A 21,081-nucleotide genomic window follows, 5' to 3' on the forward strand; every position below is an offset into this window, starting at 1 on the left:
TATTTTAACAAAGGCCCAAAACAAGGACCAATTTTGTTTGAATAAATTAAGATTAGGATTGGTTAATTAAGATAGGAATTGCAAAGTTTTGTATGTAGACTTAGGATGATTATTTTGTTGGTAAATGTGGGATAAAATTTTTATTTGTATAATCTTTTAGAAAAGAGAGGGTATTGATTTAGTATTCATTTCTGATAGTTTGCCGATTTCCAACCATTTAATACATATTTATAAATGTTTAAGAATAAGGTCAGCATTAAGAGAGGGTGTTGTGATACTTAAATGTAATGCTTCCCTTATACTTAAGAAAAAGAAGAAGAAGATTGTAAGAGGTTAAGTTGAAGAAAAATGCACGTGTATGTAGTAGAATGTATTGTATGAGCTACGATGTAAAATATATAATATAAATATATCATCAAGACAAGAATAGTTTGATTTTCACGTAATAACAACAAAGAGCTACTTTGTATATATTTTCCTGATAACACATAGTCCAAATGGGTCGGGTACTGGTTATAAAAAAAATAATTTCCAGAAAACAAAAATATTAGAATGTGAATAATATTCCGAAGCAACACTATCATACTTTTTAACAAACATTTTGAGAATTTGAAAAAGTTTTAAAATTACAATAAATTTACTCAATTTGTTGGCCATTCGAATTTCCCACTAACTGTTGTAGCTGTAAAATGCACAAGGAATATATACAGGACCGACCTACTTGTAGTTTCTGATAATTTTTTCAAACGCTCACTCTATAATTATAATTTTATATCAACAATTTCATAAAAAATGTAGTTATTATTGTTGCTCCATTCAATATTTCTGTTCGATATTTTCTAATAAATTTATTTACTAAAACTTAGAGTGTTTTATTTAGTTATCTAATATGAAGGATGCAATTACCTCAGATCAAAAATCCGTGATTCTTGACGTTTATGCCAAAATCTAACATTTTTTTTATTTACATTCATTTATTTCAATTTATTCATAATGTACTTCATAACTTCACATTATATTGAAAATATAAAATTTTAACTCATCCTATTCTATTTATATTGAAATCCATCTGTTTACAATTTAACTGAAAGTCCAAGCATTAGGTAATGCCATAAGATGTTTATTGCCCAACCGACCTCTGACCTGTTAGAACCTTCATGCTAAAAAATTATCATCTAGGTATCTTTAGAATTATAAGCAACAAATAGATTTAGTAAGTTCCGAATATTGTCGACGGCATTTCTTGAAGAAAGGACATATTGCACAATTGAAGAATTCTACAAAGTTATTAATTGAATTATTAGTACTATATTGTATTATGATACATTTAGTATATTTCATCTCGTTACGTTTAAAATATTAGTATAGTTAGAACTTTTTACAAGTTGTTGTTTTTGATTTTACCAAATATATTAATACAGTACGAAAACGGAACAAAATCAAAAATATTTTCCCAGGAAGAAAGGGGAAAATGGATAAATCATATAAATCAACTGAAAGTTAAAAAAAAAACAAACAAAATAGCCAGGACTTATTTTTTCACCTCTTCAAGATATCATCAAAATATGAATGTTTCAAAAATACATTCATCACATACAAATTTAAGTGATTAATAGATTAATGAAAAATTATTTGTTTCATTTGCCAGTGCTACACGAACTCATTACAAAAATCTTTTTTTTATACATTGAAATTGGTGACAAATAATTAGTATTGAGATTAAGTTTATTTTCGGTTCGAGATGAATACATGCTATAACATTATTAGAAACATGATATTTCAAAATACGCCATATCTATCTATTGTAAAGATTCCTATCGAATAGGTAATTAGTGTCACTTTCGTAATAAAAAGTAAAATCGGCAACAATGTACTTTCGGTTCGAATTTCGAAGATAAAGAAAATTTCACATTTAGTTGGGATCTTTCCAAAAAATTTAGTTGTTGAAAATAGTGCTATTTATTTCAGTTGGCACTAAGCTACGGGTCATTTTTATGAAGATCAAGCGTAAAAGTAACTAGATGGCATGCAAAACTGCCTCAAATGGTTTTAAAATTGTCACTGTTCTACTATCCTATTATTTATACAATGCTTCTACACTCCATACTCCTAAGAAAGGTTACAATTTGATGTTTGATCACAGAACACAGTCGATTCAACAAATTTCACTTCCGCTACTGCTACCTAACACAAATTAAATGCTCTCCGAAATATGGCGTCCGCTTCAGAACGTGTTGAGTGCGTAGCGTATATGTCACCGGACGATTCCGCTAGTGTTGTACACAGTTGCACAACGGTTTCGTTCGGTGAATGCGACCAATGGCTATTTTTCACATGAATCGACCGAGCATTAGTATTTGTCTATTAATACTACAGTTTTATTTTCAATCTATGGACTCTTGTTAGTCAGTTTTCTATAGGTGAGACACAGAACACATCCTTGTGTATGTTTTGTGAGGTGAGATAAGAATCTGAAAAGTGTCGGTCTGTTACTCTATTGATAAAGAGTATCAAATTCGAAATCATTGTAGATTTGCAGTTAAGAAATTATGCCTAATATTAATTTAGAAAGTATTCACAATGTTATTGTTGACACTGGAAATATATTGTACATTAATGATATTATGAAAAAACCCAATCAGAACACGTCAGAAGAGGTAAGTAAATATGAATATTCCAGAATTTTTTTCCAATATCAAACTTGAACCTGACAATGAAATTAACTTGTACTCATTAATTATAAATTACAATTTATTCTACTCAAATTGGTCAGATCTTTTTTATCATTGACAGATATTTTTGTGTATTTGATCATTTCTACAAATGATCCATTTCTTGTATTTGACTGTTTTAGAGTTTTCTACTTGTTTTTTAATGAATGTTCCTTTTTTGCTGCTTTATAGTTTGTTAATGAGGATTTATTTTTTAATCTTAGTGTATATTTCTCAATTTATTGTCTAAATATTGGATATATTCTAAATTTTTTTTGCTGTTTTAGATTCTATAGCACTGAAATATTTTGATAATTTCATAAGTGTTTTGCATTTTTAATAGCTAGGCATGTGTCATTTGCATGATAATTGATTAGATCTGACAGCCAAATTATAAAGCCAAATTTTTTGAGAGGGGTAAGCTTATTAGCAAAACAAATTTGAAGATAATTCAGAAATACATAGACACTAAGCTGTAAGTAGGAGCAGAAATACCTACAATTATCAAAGTACATGGTTCGTGTGTTAATCTGCATTGGGTTTGAAAATTTTCATAGATTAGGATCTCACTTTGAAGCCATTATGGTGAGAAGGGTTGGAGTAGGGTGGTGTTCCTTCATTGATAAGAAGTGATCCTTCGATTCTGTGGTTTCAATCTACCTACAACACACAACAAATCACCTCTTTTTGGTTGATAGTGTACAATAATGTACTAATGTACTTATAATTGTAAAATAAATTATACTCAATTGCTTGAAGAAATCTAGTATATATATATATATATATATATATATATATATATATATATATATATATATATAATGCATTTAAATGTTCTTGATTTTAGGTCTCTTCTGTTTGAAAATTTTGATATTTCGAGTTTTCTTTAAGTCTTTATCAAAATAGTTTGATGCATTAATATATCAGAAGGTCTAAGAAATTGAAGAAATATTATATATATGTATATATATATATATATGAGGATGTATTGATATCTAGTTAGCCTAGAACAGTTCCATGCATAAACAAAATATAGCGTTACCATAGCAAAGAATAATAACTTATTAGAAGTGTCAGTCTAAAGTTTGACGTCAAAAAAATAAACCAGAGTTACGCAATAAATTAAAAGAAAAAAGATGTCCACCAAAAATTCGGAGTATCAAGCCATCGTCAAGTACCTGTATATAAAAGGGCTAAGAGATAGGCGAAGATATGCTTAATACCCTTGGTGATCAACGTCCTTCGCATACGACCGTGAAAAATTGAACTGCAAGCTTCAAAAGAGGTAAATTTTCCATTGAAGATGATGACTGATCGGAAAAGCCAGTTGCTGTGTTAGAACCCGAAAATATCTATGTAGTTCATGACATGATATTATCAGACCGTCGAATTGGGCTAAAGCGGATATCTGAAGCACTGAATATTGTTTGAATTTGAATGTTTGAATGTTGACCAAAAGCGTGCAAAGGTAGAGCATCACGTTTGATCTGTGCTTGATTTGAAAATGATGTAATCTTCTTAAACCGAATTGTTACTATGGATGAGACTTGGGTACATTTCTACGATCCACAAACAAAGCAACAATCGATGGAATGACGACACTCTGGTTCTCCAAGACCTAAGAAGTTTCGTGTCCAAAAATCTGCTGGAAAAGTTCTTGCTTCAGTTTTTTCGGATTGCCATGGAGTAATCATAATTGATTTTTTAGATAAGGGTTGAACAATAATTGGAGATTACTATTTGAAATTACTGACCACTCTACGGGAAAAAATTAAAGAGAAAAGATGCAGAAAGCTATCCAAAGGTGTTTTGTTTTTGCAGACAATGCAACTGCACACAAATCTCATGTTTCCATGCAAAAAATTTGTGATTTAGTTTTTGAATTACTAAAACACCTACTTATTCACCAGATTTGGCTCAGTCCGACTATCATAGCTTTCCTCAACTGAAAAAAAGTTTAAAAGGTCGTAAATTTTCTTCCAACGAGGAGGTAATAAAAGCTGTGGAGGTCTGGTTTGCAGAGCAAGATGAAACATTTTTTTTGAAAGGTCTAGAGACGTTGCATGTTCGCTGTACTAAATGTATCCAAATATAAGAGGAGAATATGTTGAGTAATAAAATATTTTGACATTGAAATTTTGTTTGGTTTTATAGTAGGCTAAGAATTTTTCAATATATCCTTGTATATATACCAATATAAAAAACAAAATCAGAAAATCAATTTTCTGCAATACAAAAAAAATTTCAATCATGGTGGTAGTAGTTATAAGAAAATTTTATTAATTTAGGGAATTTTTTATACTATAACAAGCTTTTGAACGAATTTACATTAATTTTCAAGGCTGTAATAAATATCAAAAGAAACCTGTTCATAAAATAGTAATACTCTAAATTGTTGAAAACTTACTTGTATATTAAGATTATAAGACAAACACATATATCGCGAATTTTCAAAGGAACACACAATTTAAATTTTCACGTGAACCACATTATCTTTGTAGCAATTCTAAAATTTGGTTTTGGAATGAAAAAATTTTTTTCTTTTGACGAATTTCATAAAAACTGATCTTACTAGTTCCTTTGTTGTCAGCTTATTTTGAGTTGAGATTTTCAACTCTTATACGGGGGTAATCAGAATTTAATATAAAGGTGTGGAAGTTTGATGAAAAATTGCTTTTTCTTTTTTTTTTTAAATAATTGGATATTTGAATAATTGGAATAATGGAAACATGCATTCATCCCAAACAAAAAAATTACGATCTTTTATTATCGACAACACCAATGTGGACTAACTTTAATATATATTCAGAGCTTTCGAATACTTATGTATTCATAATCTGGGACTGAAATTATGGTCAAGTACAATATAAGAAATATGGATAAATGTATAACAATAAAAATTTTTTTTACAAAAATTGATTAAGATTTGCGGTATATTTAAATTGTATTAATTCTTGTGAAAAATTGAAATTCATGGGATTTAAAATTCAATATTCAAAATGACGTATGATAAAAATATTGATTAATTGAAATATTGATTCTGGTTACTATAGGAATCTTTATTATATTTTAATTGGTTAGATTATGAATGACATTGAATTTTTATAGGTTAGATAAAAATTAATTATAGTAATCAGAATCAACATTTCTTTCATACGTCATTATGAATTTTGAATTTCAAGTTTTTACAAGTATTAATACAATCTAAAGCCACAACAAACCTTAATTATTGTAAGTAAATTTTATTATTGTTATACATTTATACATATTTCTTATATTGCACTTGACCATAATTTCAGTCCCAGATGATTCAGTTCTTTTTCATCATTTATAGCTTTTTCATCTTTATGAATGTCAACCATTTCTAAAAATTCTCTTTTTCGTGTATTAGATTCCGTCCCAAGAATATTTGAATTTTTATAATTGAATTTATGTTTTTTGATATTTCATGGTTCGTTGATGCAGTTTTATTTATTTTTATTGTATTGATGACCTTTTAGACTATTGTCTAAATACTGAGTTGTCTGTCCTATATAGAAAGCGTCACAATTAGTACAAGGCGCTTGATATATAATATTACTTTTGTTTTTTGGTGGTTTAGATTTAAATTTAGTGAAATAATTCGATAGCTTTTGGGAAAGTCCTTGTATATATGGTAAGGAAAAATGTTTTAAGTTTCGTTTCCGTTTTGTTTTTCAATTGATTGTAGTATCTGTTTATTCTTTTCTTGGATATGTTATTTATCATTTTTTTCGGATAATTATTTTCTTTCAATGCAGTTTCTGCTTTTTTAACAACTAAGCATCTAAAACTCAGGATCTGATAGTTGGATACATCTATCTGCCAAATTTATTATCACTGATCTTTTATGTGACATGAATTGAAGTTCAAATATCTTGAGGACCAAGTTGGTTTCCTATACCATTCTGTTCTTATGATATCGTTAATTTTATATAATGTGTCATCAATAAAATTGATTTTATTATTTTGTTCGATTTCAATTGTGAATTGAAGTTTTTTATGATAATGATTGAATATTTTATTTATATTTTGAATTTATTCTTTGATACGGCAGTAATGCAAGCATCGACATATCAGAAAAAGAATGGGATATTTATATTAAGTTTGTTTAGGACAGTTTTCTAGAGATCTTCCATTACTAATTGTAATTATGCTATAACACTTAAAATGGAAGCTCCCATAGCACAACAATCAATTTGTTTGTATATTTCATTTTCATAATTGATGTATATTTTGTGAGTTCTATAGCTTTAATAAATTTAATAAATTCGTTTTGAGGTATTTCTTTATATTCTTTAATTTTGTCCGATTTTTTATTAATATATTTTTCACAATGGTAATAGGAATATTTGTATATAAAGAAACCACATCTAACGAAATAAATACATATTCATTAGGAATTTTGATAGTTTCAATTTTTTCTTTGAAATCCCATGTGTTTTTTATATATTTCTATTTTGGTATAAAATTTTTTTCAAATAATTAGATAATAGGGTAAGAGGAGTTTGAATACTTGAAACAATGGGTCGAAGGGGAATGTCATGCTTTGTTCTTCCCGTGATCGAATTAGATCATTATTTTGTTTTTAATAAGTATTCGTAGGGTCTTGTTTATTTTTTTGTAAGTTGTCTTATCGTTTAAAAATTTCATTATTTTATTAATACAATGTTCTGATTTCATGATAACAGTTAATTAGATTTATCTGCTTTCAAAATTTTGAGATTTCTCTTTTGATTTGGTTTTCTTCATATATTGAGGTTTGATACTGCTCTGTTGAAGTTTGTTTTTCAATTTATTTTGAAAATTATTGATAATATTACAAGTATCAAATCTTATTTTATTTTGATTTCCGTTATGTAGATAATCGGTGTTGCATTCAATATTACTTAAGATATTTTTCACAGGTAATTATTTGTAACTAGAAATATTTTGTGCAAAATTTGGACCTATAGATAAAACTTCTTTCACTTCATCTGGACAGTATCAGTTGAATTTTCGATACATTTTGATTTTATTTCATTTGTATTTTTAGCAATAGGTTGTTATTTTGATATTAGGTTATCAATTTCCTCAATATTTTTCTCTTTGCATTTGTTAAAAAGTGATTCAGTTCTTTCTCGACATTTTTCTCCAAATTTTTGTGAAATATTAATAGGAATTACTTCATTTATTTTAACTGTGATGTTTTTTAAATCATTTTTTAATTTTTTATCAGAGTAGTTGAATCGGTATTAGATAGTTGTATGATTTGGAAAATAAACCTAGATAAAACGTGATTTGTAAATTTTATATAGGATAATTTTAAATTAAGAAATGTAGGTATCAACTTATCTTTTTTTCATCTGAGTAGAAAAATTCTTCGCTTTTTCTATTCTGCAATTTTGTGGAGGATATTTTCGTAATTTTTCAGATTCTGTTTGGTTTCATCCATGCCGATATAAATTTCTTTAATCTCTTATTTCTTAGACCTTTTATATACATTTATTCTTCTAAATGTTCTTGATTTTAAGTTTCTTCTGTTTTAAAATTAGTTTTTTCGATAATTTTCTAAAAGAAAGATCTGAATAATTTAAGTAAAGTTTACAGTTCTATTTTGTAACTTCTAATAAACCTAAAAATAATTTAATTGATTACTGCTACATTTTTGAGATGTAAGAAATAAGGAAAAACTCACTTTTCTTATTAAAACAAATTTCTTTTTTGATTTTATTCTTATTTTGATATTCATGATGTAGGTGATCTGTCAGATGGAGTAAAAAAAGTTTTATCTTTAGGTCCCAATTATGCACAAAATATTTCTAGTGACAAAGAATTACCCGTGACAAATATCTTATGTAATATTAAATGCAACACCAATCATATAAATAAAGAAATTCAAAACAAAATAATATCTAACACTTGTAATATTATCAATAATTTTCAAAATAAATTGAAAAACAAACTTCAACAGAGCAATATCAAACCTCAATATATAACTAAAACCAAATCTCAAAATTTTGAAAGCAGATAAATTCAATAAAACTGTTATTATGAAACCAGAAGATTATAATAATAAAATTATGAAATTATTAAATGATGTTACAACTTACAAGAAAATTAAACAAGACCCTATGAATTCTTATCAAAAAAAAAAATAATGATCTAATTCGATCATGGGAAGAACAGCTTTTTATTTAGCCATCAGATACAAATAATTGAAAATTCACAATACCTTAACCACTAAAATATATGGTTTACCAAAGCTGCACAAGCCTGACATTCCCCCTTAGATCGATTGTTTCAAGTATTCAAACTCCTCTTACCCTATTATCTAATTATTTGAAAAAAATTTTATACCAAAATAGAAATATATAAAAAACACATGGGATTTCAAAGAAAAAATTGAAACTATCAAAATTCCTAATGAATATGTATTTATTTCGTTAGATGTGGTTTCTTTATATACAAATATTCCTATTACCATTGTGAAAAATATATTAATAAAAAATCGGACAAAATTAAAGAATATAAAGAAATACCTCAAAACGAATTTATTAAATTTATTAAAGCTATAGAACTCACAAAATATACATCAATTATGAAAATGAAATATACAAACAAATTGATTGTTGTGCTATGGGAGCTTCCATTTCAAGTGTTATAGCATAATTACAATTAGTAATGGAAGATCTCTAGAAAACTGTCCTAAACAAACTTAATATAAATATCCCATTCTTTTTCTGATATGTCGATGCTTGCATTACTGCCGTATCAAAGAATAAATTCAAAATATAAATAAAATATTCAATCATTATCATAAAAAACTTCAATTCACAATTGAAATCGAACAAAATAATAAAATCAATTTTATTGATGACACATTATATAAAATTAACGATATCATAAGAACAGAATGGTATAGGAAACCAACTTGGTCCTCAAGATATTTGAACTTCAATTCATGTCACATAAAAGATCAGTGATAATAAATTTGGCAGATAGATGTATCCAACTATCAGATCCTGAGTTTTAGATGCTTAGTTGTTAAAAAAGCAGAAACTGCATTAAAAGAAAATAATTATCCGAAAAAAATGATAAATAACATATCCAAGAAAAGAATAAACAGATACTACAATCAATTGAAAAACAAAACGGAAACGAAACTTAAAACATTTTTCCTTACCATATATACAAGGACTTTCCCAAAAGCTATCGAATTATTTCAATAAATATATTAGTATAAGTTATAAAGGACATAATACGTTATTGTTGTAACTTCCCTTTATCTCCTTTGTTAACTTATTATGTTTTTTTAGAAAATTAAATAATCTATCAAGCACAATTTTTTTAAGTATCATTGCAACATTTGAAATTAATGATATAGGTCTATAATTTTCTAATTTACTTTTATCTTTGAATTTAAATATTGGAACAATTTCAGCTTTCTTTAAAGAAACTGGCCAAATGGATAATTCAATACATTGATTGAAAATGTATGCTAGGGGATCAGCAATATATCCAGAAATTGTTTTTAATATTCTAGAATATATACCATCAATTCCTCCTGCTTTGTCTTTTAGTTTATCTATTACAGTTTTAACTTCATACTTATTGGTTGGATGTATAAAAATACTATTATGAATTATGATTCAATTTTGGCATTATGACTTCATGATTATATGCATTTCTTATCTTGTTACTTAATTTTTCACCAAAGTCACAAAAATAGCTATTAAAATATTTTGCCACATCATTTAAATTATCAATTTTAGTTTCAGTATCAGATACAATATAGTCAATTTTTTTATTTTTCTTATAATTCTTACCCATTTTTAGATTAATAATACTCCCATAATTTTTTATAATTATTACAATTATTTTGTATTAAATTGGCATCTTATTTCTTTTTTGCATCTGCTATAACTTTATCTAATATTTTAACAAATTTTTTATATTCTAATTTCAAATTTTCATTGCTAGGATCTAATCTCCGAATTTTATAAAGTTTTTTTTTGTAGAACATGATGCCATAATACCTTTAGTTATCCAACGTTTGCTTGGATTATTTATTTTGTTTTTATGTGCTCTTTTGAATCTGGAGTTGAAAATGCAACTTTTAATTTCATTAATTAATAAATCAATTGTAATATTCGGATCATACAGTAAAAGTTTATTCCAATTACTTTTACTAGCTTCATTTTTCAATTTTTTGTAATTAATATTATAGCTAATATTATCAGATTCTTTATAAGGTAATTCTTCAATAGGCAAAAATAAGGGGTAATGATCAGGAAATACAATATTTATCCTAATGGGCTTAAAAACAAGAACATTAGTTTTGATAAAAATATTATCTATACAAGAGCATCCTTTTCCACTATTTGAAGGCCTTGTTATATCCTGAAAACAAGAAAAAAACCTCTTTCCAAAAGATTACTTAAATGTTCTTGGCTTAACATATTTAATTGTAATAAGTCAATATTGAAGTCTCCTATGATTAAGTGATTTTTAATATTTTGACAATCATACAAAAAAGCTTTTAAGTCATGAACAAATTCAGTTTTAGGCAGGTCATGAGATCTGTATAATATAACTTCAATATTTATATTATTGCATAAAGAAATTTTTGAATGAAGAATATTCAGCCACCCATGGTTATTGTAGTTTCATTTAAATTCTCATTAATATACAGGACAACACCATCTGCTTGATTTATTTTACTATTATTCTAAAAAATTTTATAACCAGGTAAATTGTAATATTGATAATAATCTAAATTCCACGTTTCAGAACATACTATAATTTTTGGTTTATTTTTTAATCTTTTTATAAAGATTTGCAGTTTATCAAAATTATAATTTAAACTCATATTAACATATAATATAAGAATATCAGTGGAATTTAAATTTGTATTAAAAGTTAACAGATCCCTAAAAATAAATTCTTTTTTTTAATACTTCATAATCTTCTTCCTGAAAATTATCCATTTCTTTGTTCAGAAGATTATGCATCACTATTTCTTGAACTGCTTGTAGTTACTGATGTATTGAGTTCACTGCTTATAGATATAGAACGATCCATAGACCTGACATGCTTCTTGTTACTAAAGGATGAAAATTATCTACCTTCCCGATGTACCTTGGTACTGAAGGCATCATGGGATAATTAGTTGATTCTATATATCTTTTAATTTTATTCCTCAAAACTTGACACATAGCGCTGTCTGTCGTTACATGCGATGTTTCAAAATTCGTATTAAAGTGCTCATTGTGATAAATACAAGTTGCACACTTATTTATATTATTTGTGCACTCTATTGTTTTATGCTACCAACGCATTTTAGACATACCGAGATATTACTACACTTTTTACCATTATGCCCAAACCTTCCACAATTAAAGCACGGCCCAGCCTTAATAACATCATATACTTTACAGTTTTGATAACCAATAAAAATTCTATCACCATTATCTTTAGTTTTATACATATCAGATGACACTTCCACAATAGCGCTTTGCCATTATTAGTATACATATGCACGGCACTGCACTTTTCAGTAAAATTATTAAAATTTCTCTCATTTATATCTGATTCCAACTTTTCCATATCAAAATTTAATTTTTTTTCAACTCCAATAATTTTTAATTTGGGTTTCATTAATTTTTCTTTCTCAATAGTATAATTTTTGTTTAATTTATTTGGAAGAATTTTTTTACCTTTCTCAACACTCTCTTCATCCTTTTCTTTAGTTATGTGCATGCGTTTAGTTTTGATAGATTTATTTTTTATAAGGTAATGACTCACGGTATTCTTGATATCACTACTATCTTCTACATTCCTTTTTTTAATAATTATTTTAGGTCTTTTCTGAGGTTGATGTTTAGGGAATTTACTAGAAACTCCAGCGAAGGTTTTTTGAGGTTGTCCATTACTTTTTTCTTTTAAAACATCCTTTAATGTTTGATTTTTATCCATGAGTTCCGCATTAAGTTGTCTTAACAAGCACAATTCTCTTTTTATACTTTATACTTTTGTTTAATGCTTTGAAACCACTAAGGTGTTAATTATTATCACACAATAAACAAATTAACGTTGTAACCCTTTGGGATGACACTTAATAGTTTTTTCACCAGCCTTATCAGGAGGCTCCTTACGCGCCGCCATCTTCTTCTTCTTTAATATTTCACTAAATTTAAATCTAAAACACCAAAAAACAAAAGAAGTAATATTATATATCTAGTGCCTTTTACTAATTGTGACGAACCATTAAATATCAAAAAAACATAAATTCCATTATAAAGATTCAAAAATTCTTTGAACGGAATCTAATACACGAAAGAGATTTTTTTAGAAATGGTCCACTTTCGTAAGTAAAATTTATAGCTCTTTTTTGTGAATTCTAATAAAACTACAAATAATTTATTGGATTACTGCTACATATTTGAGATGTAAGAACTAAGGAAAAATTCTTTTTTCTTATTAAAACAATTTTTTTTGTTTTTATTCTTATTTTGATATTCATGATGTAGGTGATCTGTTGATAAATATAATATACCAATTGTCAGTGTGAATATAATGGAGCCATATGCAAAACTTTTTTATTAGAGGTTTTATTAAAAATGTTATTCTTGATAAAAAGTTCTGCATGGTTCAAAAGTTGAGATGAAACCATCAGATATCAATTTTTTAAAGCAGTATACGAGGTTTGTCAAAAAATTTGAATTTTGTGCAAGAGTAAAATATCTTTATTTTTTACAATTTAGAAAAATGTTATAAAGTCATCCATTCCGTATTAATTTCTTAGGCTGGATACAATTTAGCCTGTTAAAAATATGATAACCTTTCTCTTTATTATTGAGAAATTGAAAAATCCATACAAAGAAAATTTATTAAACAGAAACAAACATATTTAAATTTTAATTCAATGTCTTATAGCTTTCACATATACCAAACATTTAATTATTGTTTTGTCATATTCTTGTATTACTTTCCGTATAATTTTGGAGTAATTTTTTGGCATTCTTCAGAAATAATCCTCTCCAAATGGTCTACATAATCAAATAGTCCTCGCTGATAAACCTGCTGTTTTAAGTAACCCCATTAAAAAGTCAAGGGGAATGAAATCAGCAGACCCAGGAGGTCAAAAAATATCTGAATACCTTCTTATTAAACATATTTTCGAGGAGTACTCTAACGTTTAATGTACGATGAATGGAAGCACCGTCTTATTGGAACCAAATTGTCATACGTTCTTGTAACGGAAGGTCGTACAAAAGATCACTTACTTGATTCTCTAATAATTGTAAGTTTTGTGCGGCATTTAAGGAATGTCGAAAAAAAAAAGGTCCAGCTAATTTATTTTTGTACAGACCTCACCATACTTTCGTTTTAAAAGAATATTGGTTCCGAGTTTTTATTACAATTACTGGTAGACCACCATCGACAATTTTGTGATGAGACGCTTCCTTTGGAAGAAAATGTTGCCTCATCGGAAAATATTATAGTTCCTGTAAAAACGGGTCTTTATCCCACTTTCCTTGGATCAGAGCGCAGAATTGAAAACGAATATCGTAATCCCTTGGTAGTAATGTGTGTACAAATTGCGGTTTGTGTGCATGATATACAGGGTGATTCATTAAGAATGTTCAACCTCTGAACTGTAGATTCTAGACCTCAAAATATGATGATTCTGTTCAACATGCATTACGCAAATATTGCTAGCTTCCGAGATACGGGGTGTTCAAAGTTTAAATTTAAATTTTGATTTTTGCAATAATTTTTTATGTTCTCACAATTTCTCTTTGGAAATTGGCAATTTTACGTTTTTTGGCATGAAGAATTATAATTTGCACTCTAATTTGACATTGCTAATGGAGGGCGCTAGTTACACTTGTTTGTGTTAATTAAATCAAAGTAAACATTTTTTAGGCTAAACTTACAACTAAAATAATAAAAAAATATGAAAAACCGTTAAATTCTACAAAAAAAAGTTACTCTTCTTTGATTCATCTAACTCAATCGGTTTTCGAGTTATTTGCTTCTAAGAAGTTCAATAAACTTTAATTTTTTCATAAAAAAATTCTATTATTTCTGAAATATGTAACAATAACAAATTTGTAAACAAAAATAAAAAACTTCAAAGCAAATGCTCAAAATGCCCACCATTTACTCCAATACACTTTATGATCCACTTTCGTAAATATCTCTTAATATCAAATAATCCTTGTTTATTATTTTTAATTACATCTGCGGCTTCTTCTATTTTCCGTCGCAGTTGTGGAAGAGAAGTAATTTTTTCTTTGTAAACTAATGCCTTCATTTGCGATCAAATTGAAAAATCCAAAGGATTTAAATCAGTGCCTCTTGGTGGCCAAGCAAACTCACTTCCACGACCAATCCATCGATGCGGAAACTGTTCGTTTAAGTATTGACGAACTTGTAAAGAATAATGTGGTGGTGCTCCGTCGTGCAAAAAACACATATTTTGTCTTAAAACGAGAGGTATATCCTCTAGTAATTCGTGTAAATGTTCTAGAAGAAAATCTAAATAAATAAATTGCCAATTTTCAAAGATAAATTGTGAAAACATAAAAAATTATTGCGAAAACCAAAATTTAAATTTAAACTTTGAACACCCCATATCTCGTAAACTAGCAATATTTGCATAAGACAAGTTGAGCAGAATCATATTTTGAGCTCTAGAATCTACAGTTCAGAGATTGGACATTCTTAATGAATCATCCTGTATATACTTTCCTTTGGTGACTGAAATAATATGAATTTGCGATTTCAGAACCTCGGTCATGAATGTATTTTTGAAACATTCATATTTTGATGATATCTTGAAGAGGCGAAAAAAGTTCTGGCTATTTTTTTCTACTTAAATACTTCTACATAAATCAACTTTCAGTTGATTTATGTGATTTATCCATTTTCCCCTTTCTTCCTGTGAAAAATATTTTTGATTTTGTTTCGCTTTCGTACTGTATTAATATATTTGATAAAATCAAAACAATAACTTGTAAAAAGTTCTAACTAAACTAATATTTTGAACGTAACGAGATGAAATATACTAAATGTATCATAATACAATATCGTACTAATAATTCAATTGACATTGTAGAATTTCTCAATTGTGCAATATGTCCTTTCTTGAAAAAATGCCGTCATCGATATTCGGTTCAAAGTTTAAATTTAAATTTTGATTTTTGCAATAATTTTCTGTTTTCACAATTTCTCTTTGAAAATTGGTAATTTATTTATTTAGATTTTCTTCTAGAACATTTACACGAATTACTAGAGGATATACCTCTTGTTTGGCATGAGGAATCATGATTTGCACTCTAATTTGACATTGCTAATAGAGGGCGCTAGTTACACTTGTTTGTGTTAATTAAATCAAAGTAAACTTTTTTTGGACTAAATTTACAACTAAAATAATAAAAAAATATTAAAAAGCGTTAAATTCTACAAAAAAAAGTTACTCTTCTTTGATTCGTGTAACTGAATCGGTTCTCGAGTTATTTGCTTCTAAGAAGTTCAATAAACTTTAATTTTTTCATAAAAAAATTTTATTATTTCTGAAATATGTAACAATAACAAATTTGTAAACAAAAATAAAAAATTTCAAAGCAAATGCTCAAAATGCCCACCATTTACTCCAATACAGTTTTTATTTAAATGTCTAATAATTTCGACACGATTTCTAAATAATTTTTTTGCGGTTATTTCGTGAGACCTACGAAAATTTCGTCTTTATTTCGCCGTCTAGGGTTTTGTTTATAAACGATTTGGTTTAACTTAAATTCAGGGTTATCGTCACCTTGTTCATTACCTTTTGTATATATTTTCTTTTTTTTTGTCAGTTTTATTTACCTTTTCATATATACATGTTTCAGTTTTTTTGTGCTTTTCAGCGTAGTCATTATAGAACAAATGTGAGTCAAATATTTCGTTAGGGCTTCGTATATCGGTATGTCCGAAAGTAAGTTCAAATGGTGTAAAGTTTGTTGAGCTGTGATAGTACTACTATAGCCTAGTATAGCATAGTTCATTAAATTGTTTTTATCATCTGGATAAATTTGTTTAAGTATGCGTAATTTTTCGAATGTAAACGTTCAGCTGTTGAGTTGGACTTAGGGTTAGTTGCGGACGTGAAGTGTTCGTTAATTTTATGGAGAGCCAGTATATCTTTTACTGTTTTATTATTAAATTCGGTTCCTTTGTCTACACCGAAAGATGTAAAATATTTAATTAAAGATTTACTAATGATAACAGCGTCCTTGCCTTCGATAAAAATTGCTTGTGTGAATTTTGGAAAAGCATCTGTGAGAGTTAAATATAATTTTCCATAGAAAGTTGATATTTCTATGTGTACAATCTGAAATGGCTTAGTAGCGGTTTCTGTTAACATGAGAGATTTTACATTTTTCCAATAATAAGCGTGATAAACAGTCATTGGTATTGATTTCACCTTTTTTATACATGATTTTGTAGTCATACTCTTCGAGACTTAGGCGCCATCTGACTAATTTTGAATTGGTTCCTTGAGACTGAAGAGAAGTTAAAGGTTTGTGGTCTGTGTAAATAATGAAGGAGCGGCCAAACAAATAAGAACGGAAATGTTTGCATGCCCTATAGCTAAAAGTTCCTTTTCAATAGTAGAGTACCTAGTTTCACTTTTGTTGAGCGTTCTCGGTGCAGATGCAACTGCTCTGTCATGAGGTACTTCTTGCGATGATATACCTCCAATAGAGAAATTACTTGCATCAGTCGTAAACACAAAAGATTTGTTAAAGTCAGAATAAATGAGTACAGGGACGTTAGTTATTATGTCTTTACAAACGTTAAAACAATTGATAAATTCGTCATTGTGTATGATTTTAATTCTCTTTTTGTGATATTCAGTAAGTGGCTTAGTAATTTTTGCAAAGTCTTGAATGAATCGCCTATAATAACCAAGGTCTAAAAAGCTTTTGATTTCTTTCGTATTTCGAGGTATTGGAAAATTTTTTATCGCAGAGGTATTTTCTCAAGTGATAACGTAGCCTAAATATTAAACAGTTTTAATTGTACTTTCCTGTTACTTTGAGTAATTTAAATACCTTTTTCAATCGTTCAATATGTTCCTGTAGTGATGTACTGTATATAGACACACAACACAAATTTTGTTTTGTAAACCTCGCAAAACTGAATTCATTATTCTTTGAAACGTGGAAGGGGCATTTTTTAAACCAAAAGGCATTCTTTGGAATTCATAGTGCCCTTCCTCAGTGCTAAAGGCGGTTTTTTCTATGACTTCTTCGCATACCTGAATTTGATGAAAACCTGAACAAAGATATATTGTAGAAAAATAAGTTGCTTCACCTAATTTATCTAGAATGTCTCTGATGGGAGGTATTGGGTACTATTGTCTACTGTTTGCTCATCTAACGTCTAAAAATCTATAGTTCCAGAGCGGGCTACATAAAAAATTAAAAAAAATCATTAGGAAACGATTAAAACTCGCTGAAATACAATCTTTTCTTTTTTCGCGCGCATGATTTCATGCCGCTTACTCATTTTCGGCCGTTTAGCGCCGCTATGAAAATGGGATTCTAATTTTTTTTGTAAATTCATTTACAGTGCTAATTATTAACCGATTTTCATGAACTTTTTTATAAAATGTCTGTTTTATTTTGTTTTATCTTTGCGAAAATTCCTTCAGTAATGTTTATTGGCTCATGGTGCCCCAAGAAACTTTGAAGAACTTTGGTTTAAGATGATGCCCCCTTCTCAAAAATGCGTTGACGTAATCGCTCATTTTACGCGCCCATTTAATTTTTAATTCATTACGATATTTTTGCATGCAATATAATAATAAGAGGATTCGATTTGAGCTGTATAACCAATATATAAATAAACAAAATTTCCTAGATACCAAATTCAAAATGTTGTGATTAGGAAAAAAATCCGTTATTGATTCGCAAAGAAATTAAGTCTATGAGCGAAAACTTTTAGATAAGGACCTTCGCTGTACGACCCACCCTAAAAATTTTCACCCGAGTAATTGGCATGATGTCATGCGCGCGAAAAAAAAAGATTGTATCTCAGCGAGTTTTCATCGTTTCCCAATGATTTTTTTTAATTTGGGGCAGCGGAAACAGATAGTTTCAATAAAACCAACAAAAATAATTTTCATTTGAGCCGAAAGCGAAAAGTTTTCATTTTCACAAGTACGTCGATTTTCCTTATTTTTGCCGGAGGTTATCTGATCTGTAACACTTCTGGCGTTATTACATCACTCTTAGTTAGGACCGCAAAAGTCAAGTAAAAAAGTTTGACGCGTATACCACGGTTTTTCGGTCGCTTCTGACGAGGGTTTCCCGACCTGAAAAACTTCTGGCGCTATTACACCGCTACTAGTTGAGAGTCCGGCCTCACGTTCCAAAAGATTTCACTTGTGTACCATATCAGATTTTTTGGACGAATTTTCCGGCACTTTCAGTCACTTCTGGCGAGGCTTTTCCGACCTCCAAAACTTCTGTCGTTATTACAGCGTTCTTATTTGAGGTTTCAGGTTCGGACCCCACGATCAAAGAGTTTTCATTCGTGTACCATATGAGGTTTTCTAGCCCATTTTTTCGCCCGGGAAAACCGGCTGGAATTTTCATATCCGACCTGTACAGAGTGCCAGAAATACCGTTTGGTGATGTACAAATTACGGGCCCCCCGTTTCCAAGCTCAAACATCGTGTACCTTATCGATGCTCCCCGACTACTATTACCATTCTCCAAGAGCGTTTTCCAGTAACGGGGTTAAAAGCTTTTAGCTATTAGTTAATTTAGCTATTTGTGACCTAACTTTTTCATAATGAGCGTAAGGAAAGCGATACGATTTGGTATATATAGGAGATTTTATGTTTCACGTGATTCGTAAAAGTTAAACGAATGCATTCACAATAAAAGATATCTCCATATTCAAAGAGTTATTTTTTGATAGCGTCTTTTTATTTAGATTTGCAGTGGTCAAGTCTTTCAAATTTTCTTTTAACATTTTATCATAATGATCGGGCATTATTTCATCAGTTCCCTTTTCTCTACACAGTAAATCTGAGCTAAATCTATTGGTTCTATATCAAGATTTTCACCGGCTTTTCATTTACGTTTGTTATAGCAGTGATAGAATAATTATTACGGACAGTGACTAGAGCTTTGGGCATTTCGATACCACTACCAAAATTTTCATATTTGAAAATACTGAAAACTGGAATATTAGCAACTCGACATGAAAAGAAACACTTACGCCGTTTGTATATTAAATTTCTCCTTGAAAATAAAATTTTTATAATCAATTTATCAAGCTTCTCGTGCTACCGGTATCTATTAAGAATCTAGCATTAATTTCAGGAATTACGAGTACATGGAAGATTTGTTTTTAATGCATTTACTTGTATTATTTCCGACATTCGTAAGTCGGGGCCGGACAAAAATTTACATTGTCATTTCATTACCATAATAAGAATATTGAGTTTCTTGAGGATGAACATAGTCAGGTTGCTCTGGTTCGAATGAATTTTCAAGTGATGATTAACCGCTTGGTTAAATAATTATGGGCTGTGTATTCAGGATTATTTTTTATTTTATAAAAGTATTTCCTGATGAAGTGTCCATCGGTTCGGGTTTATATTGATTTTGAGAAGGAGGACGATTCACGAATTGATGGGGACTTCTTTGTTGGAATACAGAATTATTATTGAATCTTTGGAAATAAGGTTGTCGTTGTACGAAGTAATTACTGGAGTTTCTATTAAAGGAGTTATAAGTAGGCGTATTTGGTTGTGTAGCTACGGGTCGGACGTGGTACTGAGTTTTAAAACGTTGGAGGCTGTGAGAAATTTGTATGGAAATTTAGTCGCTGTGGCGAAGGAAATGTGCGTTAATTGAAATTTGGATTTATTTTGGAGTTTGTTGGAGCAAAGTATGAATTATTTCTTGCAGAAGTGAATCTAGAAAATGGTTTGATATTATTTTGGGTATTTACATTATTAGAACGTTGTGCGAAGTAAAGGAAATTTTCTTCCTCTAAAACCAAGCTCATAGCTTTTTCCAAACTGTCCGGATTACTTAGCCTAATATTTGTTTAAATAGAAAACGGTAAACTTCTAATAAACGTTTTTAACGATAAATCATCATAACTTTTAAATCTTATTGTTCTTTGTGTAGCTGGTATATTCAAAGAATTTAATTTTGAAATGATTGAACTCCGCGAATGTTGACAACGCTTGCCAAATGTGTATGGTATCTTATTATAATAAGGCCTTAAAGCTATCAAGTCTTGTATCAAACAATCTATGTCTCTCTGATCACTAAAACTAAAATCGCTTTACTAG

At 28.8% G+C, this 21,081-nt stretch overlaps 1 protein-coding gene and 1 long non-coding RNA gene across 2 annotated transcripts in view; one reads left to right on the plus strand and one right to left on the minus strand.

Annotated features, from left to right (window-relative positions):
* Positions 1-357: 357 nt before the first annotated feature.
* LOC130897817 (uncharacterized) lies at positions 358-5,314 on the minus strand. The gene is made up of 3 exons (XR_009059795.1): positions 5,119-5,314; positions 3,211-3,371; positions 358-2,471 (listed from the first exon to the last, which is right to left on the minus strand). It is a non-coding gene; the product is annotated as an uncharacterized LOC130897817 (long non-coding RNA).
* Positions 2,421-21,081, plus strand: part of LOC130897816 (glutamate--cysteine ligase regulatory subunit) — a 44,789-nt gene continuing 26,128 nt past the window's right edge. Inside the window, exon 1 of the mRNA XM_057806732.1 lies at positions 2,421-2,657. Coding sequence (XP_057662715.1) covers positions 2,550-2,657 — 108 coding nt within the window. The 5' untranslated portion in view covers positions 2,421-2,549. The remainder of the gene's footprint in view (positions 2,658-21,081) is intronic.

The sequence above is a fragment of the Diorhabda carinulata genome, chromosome 9 (assembly GCF_026250575.1).
Source record: "Diorhabda carinulata isolate Delta chromosome 9, icDioCari1.1, whole genome shotgun sequence".
In the NCBI taxonomy this organism is placed as follows: domain Eukaryota; kingdom Metazoa; phylum Arthropoda; class Insecta; order Coleoptera; family Chrysomelidae; genus Diorhabda; species Diorhabda carinulata.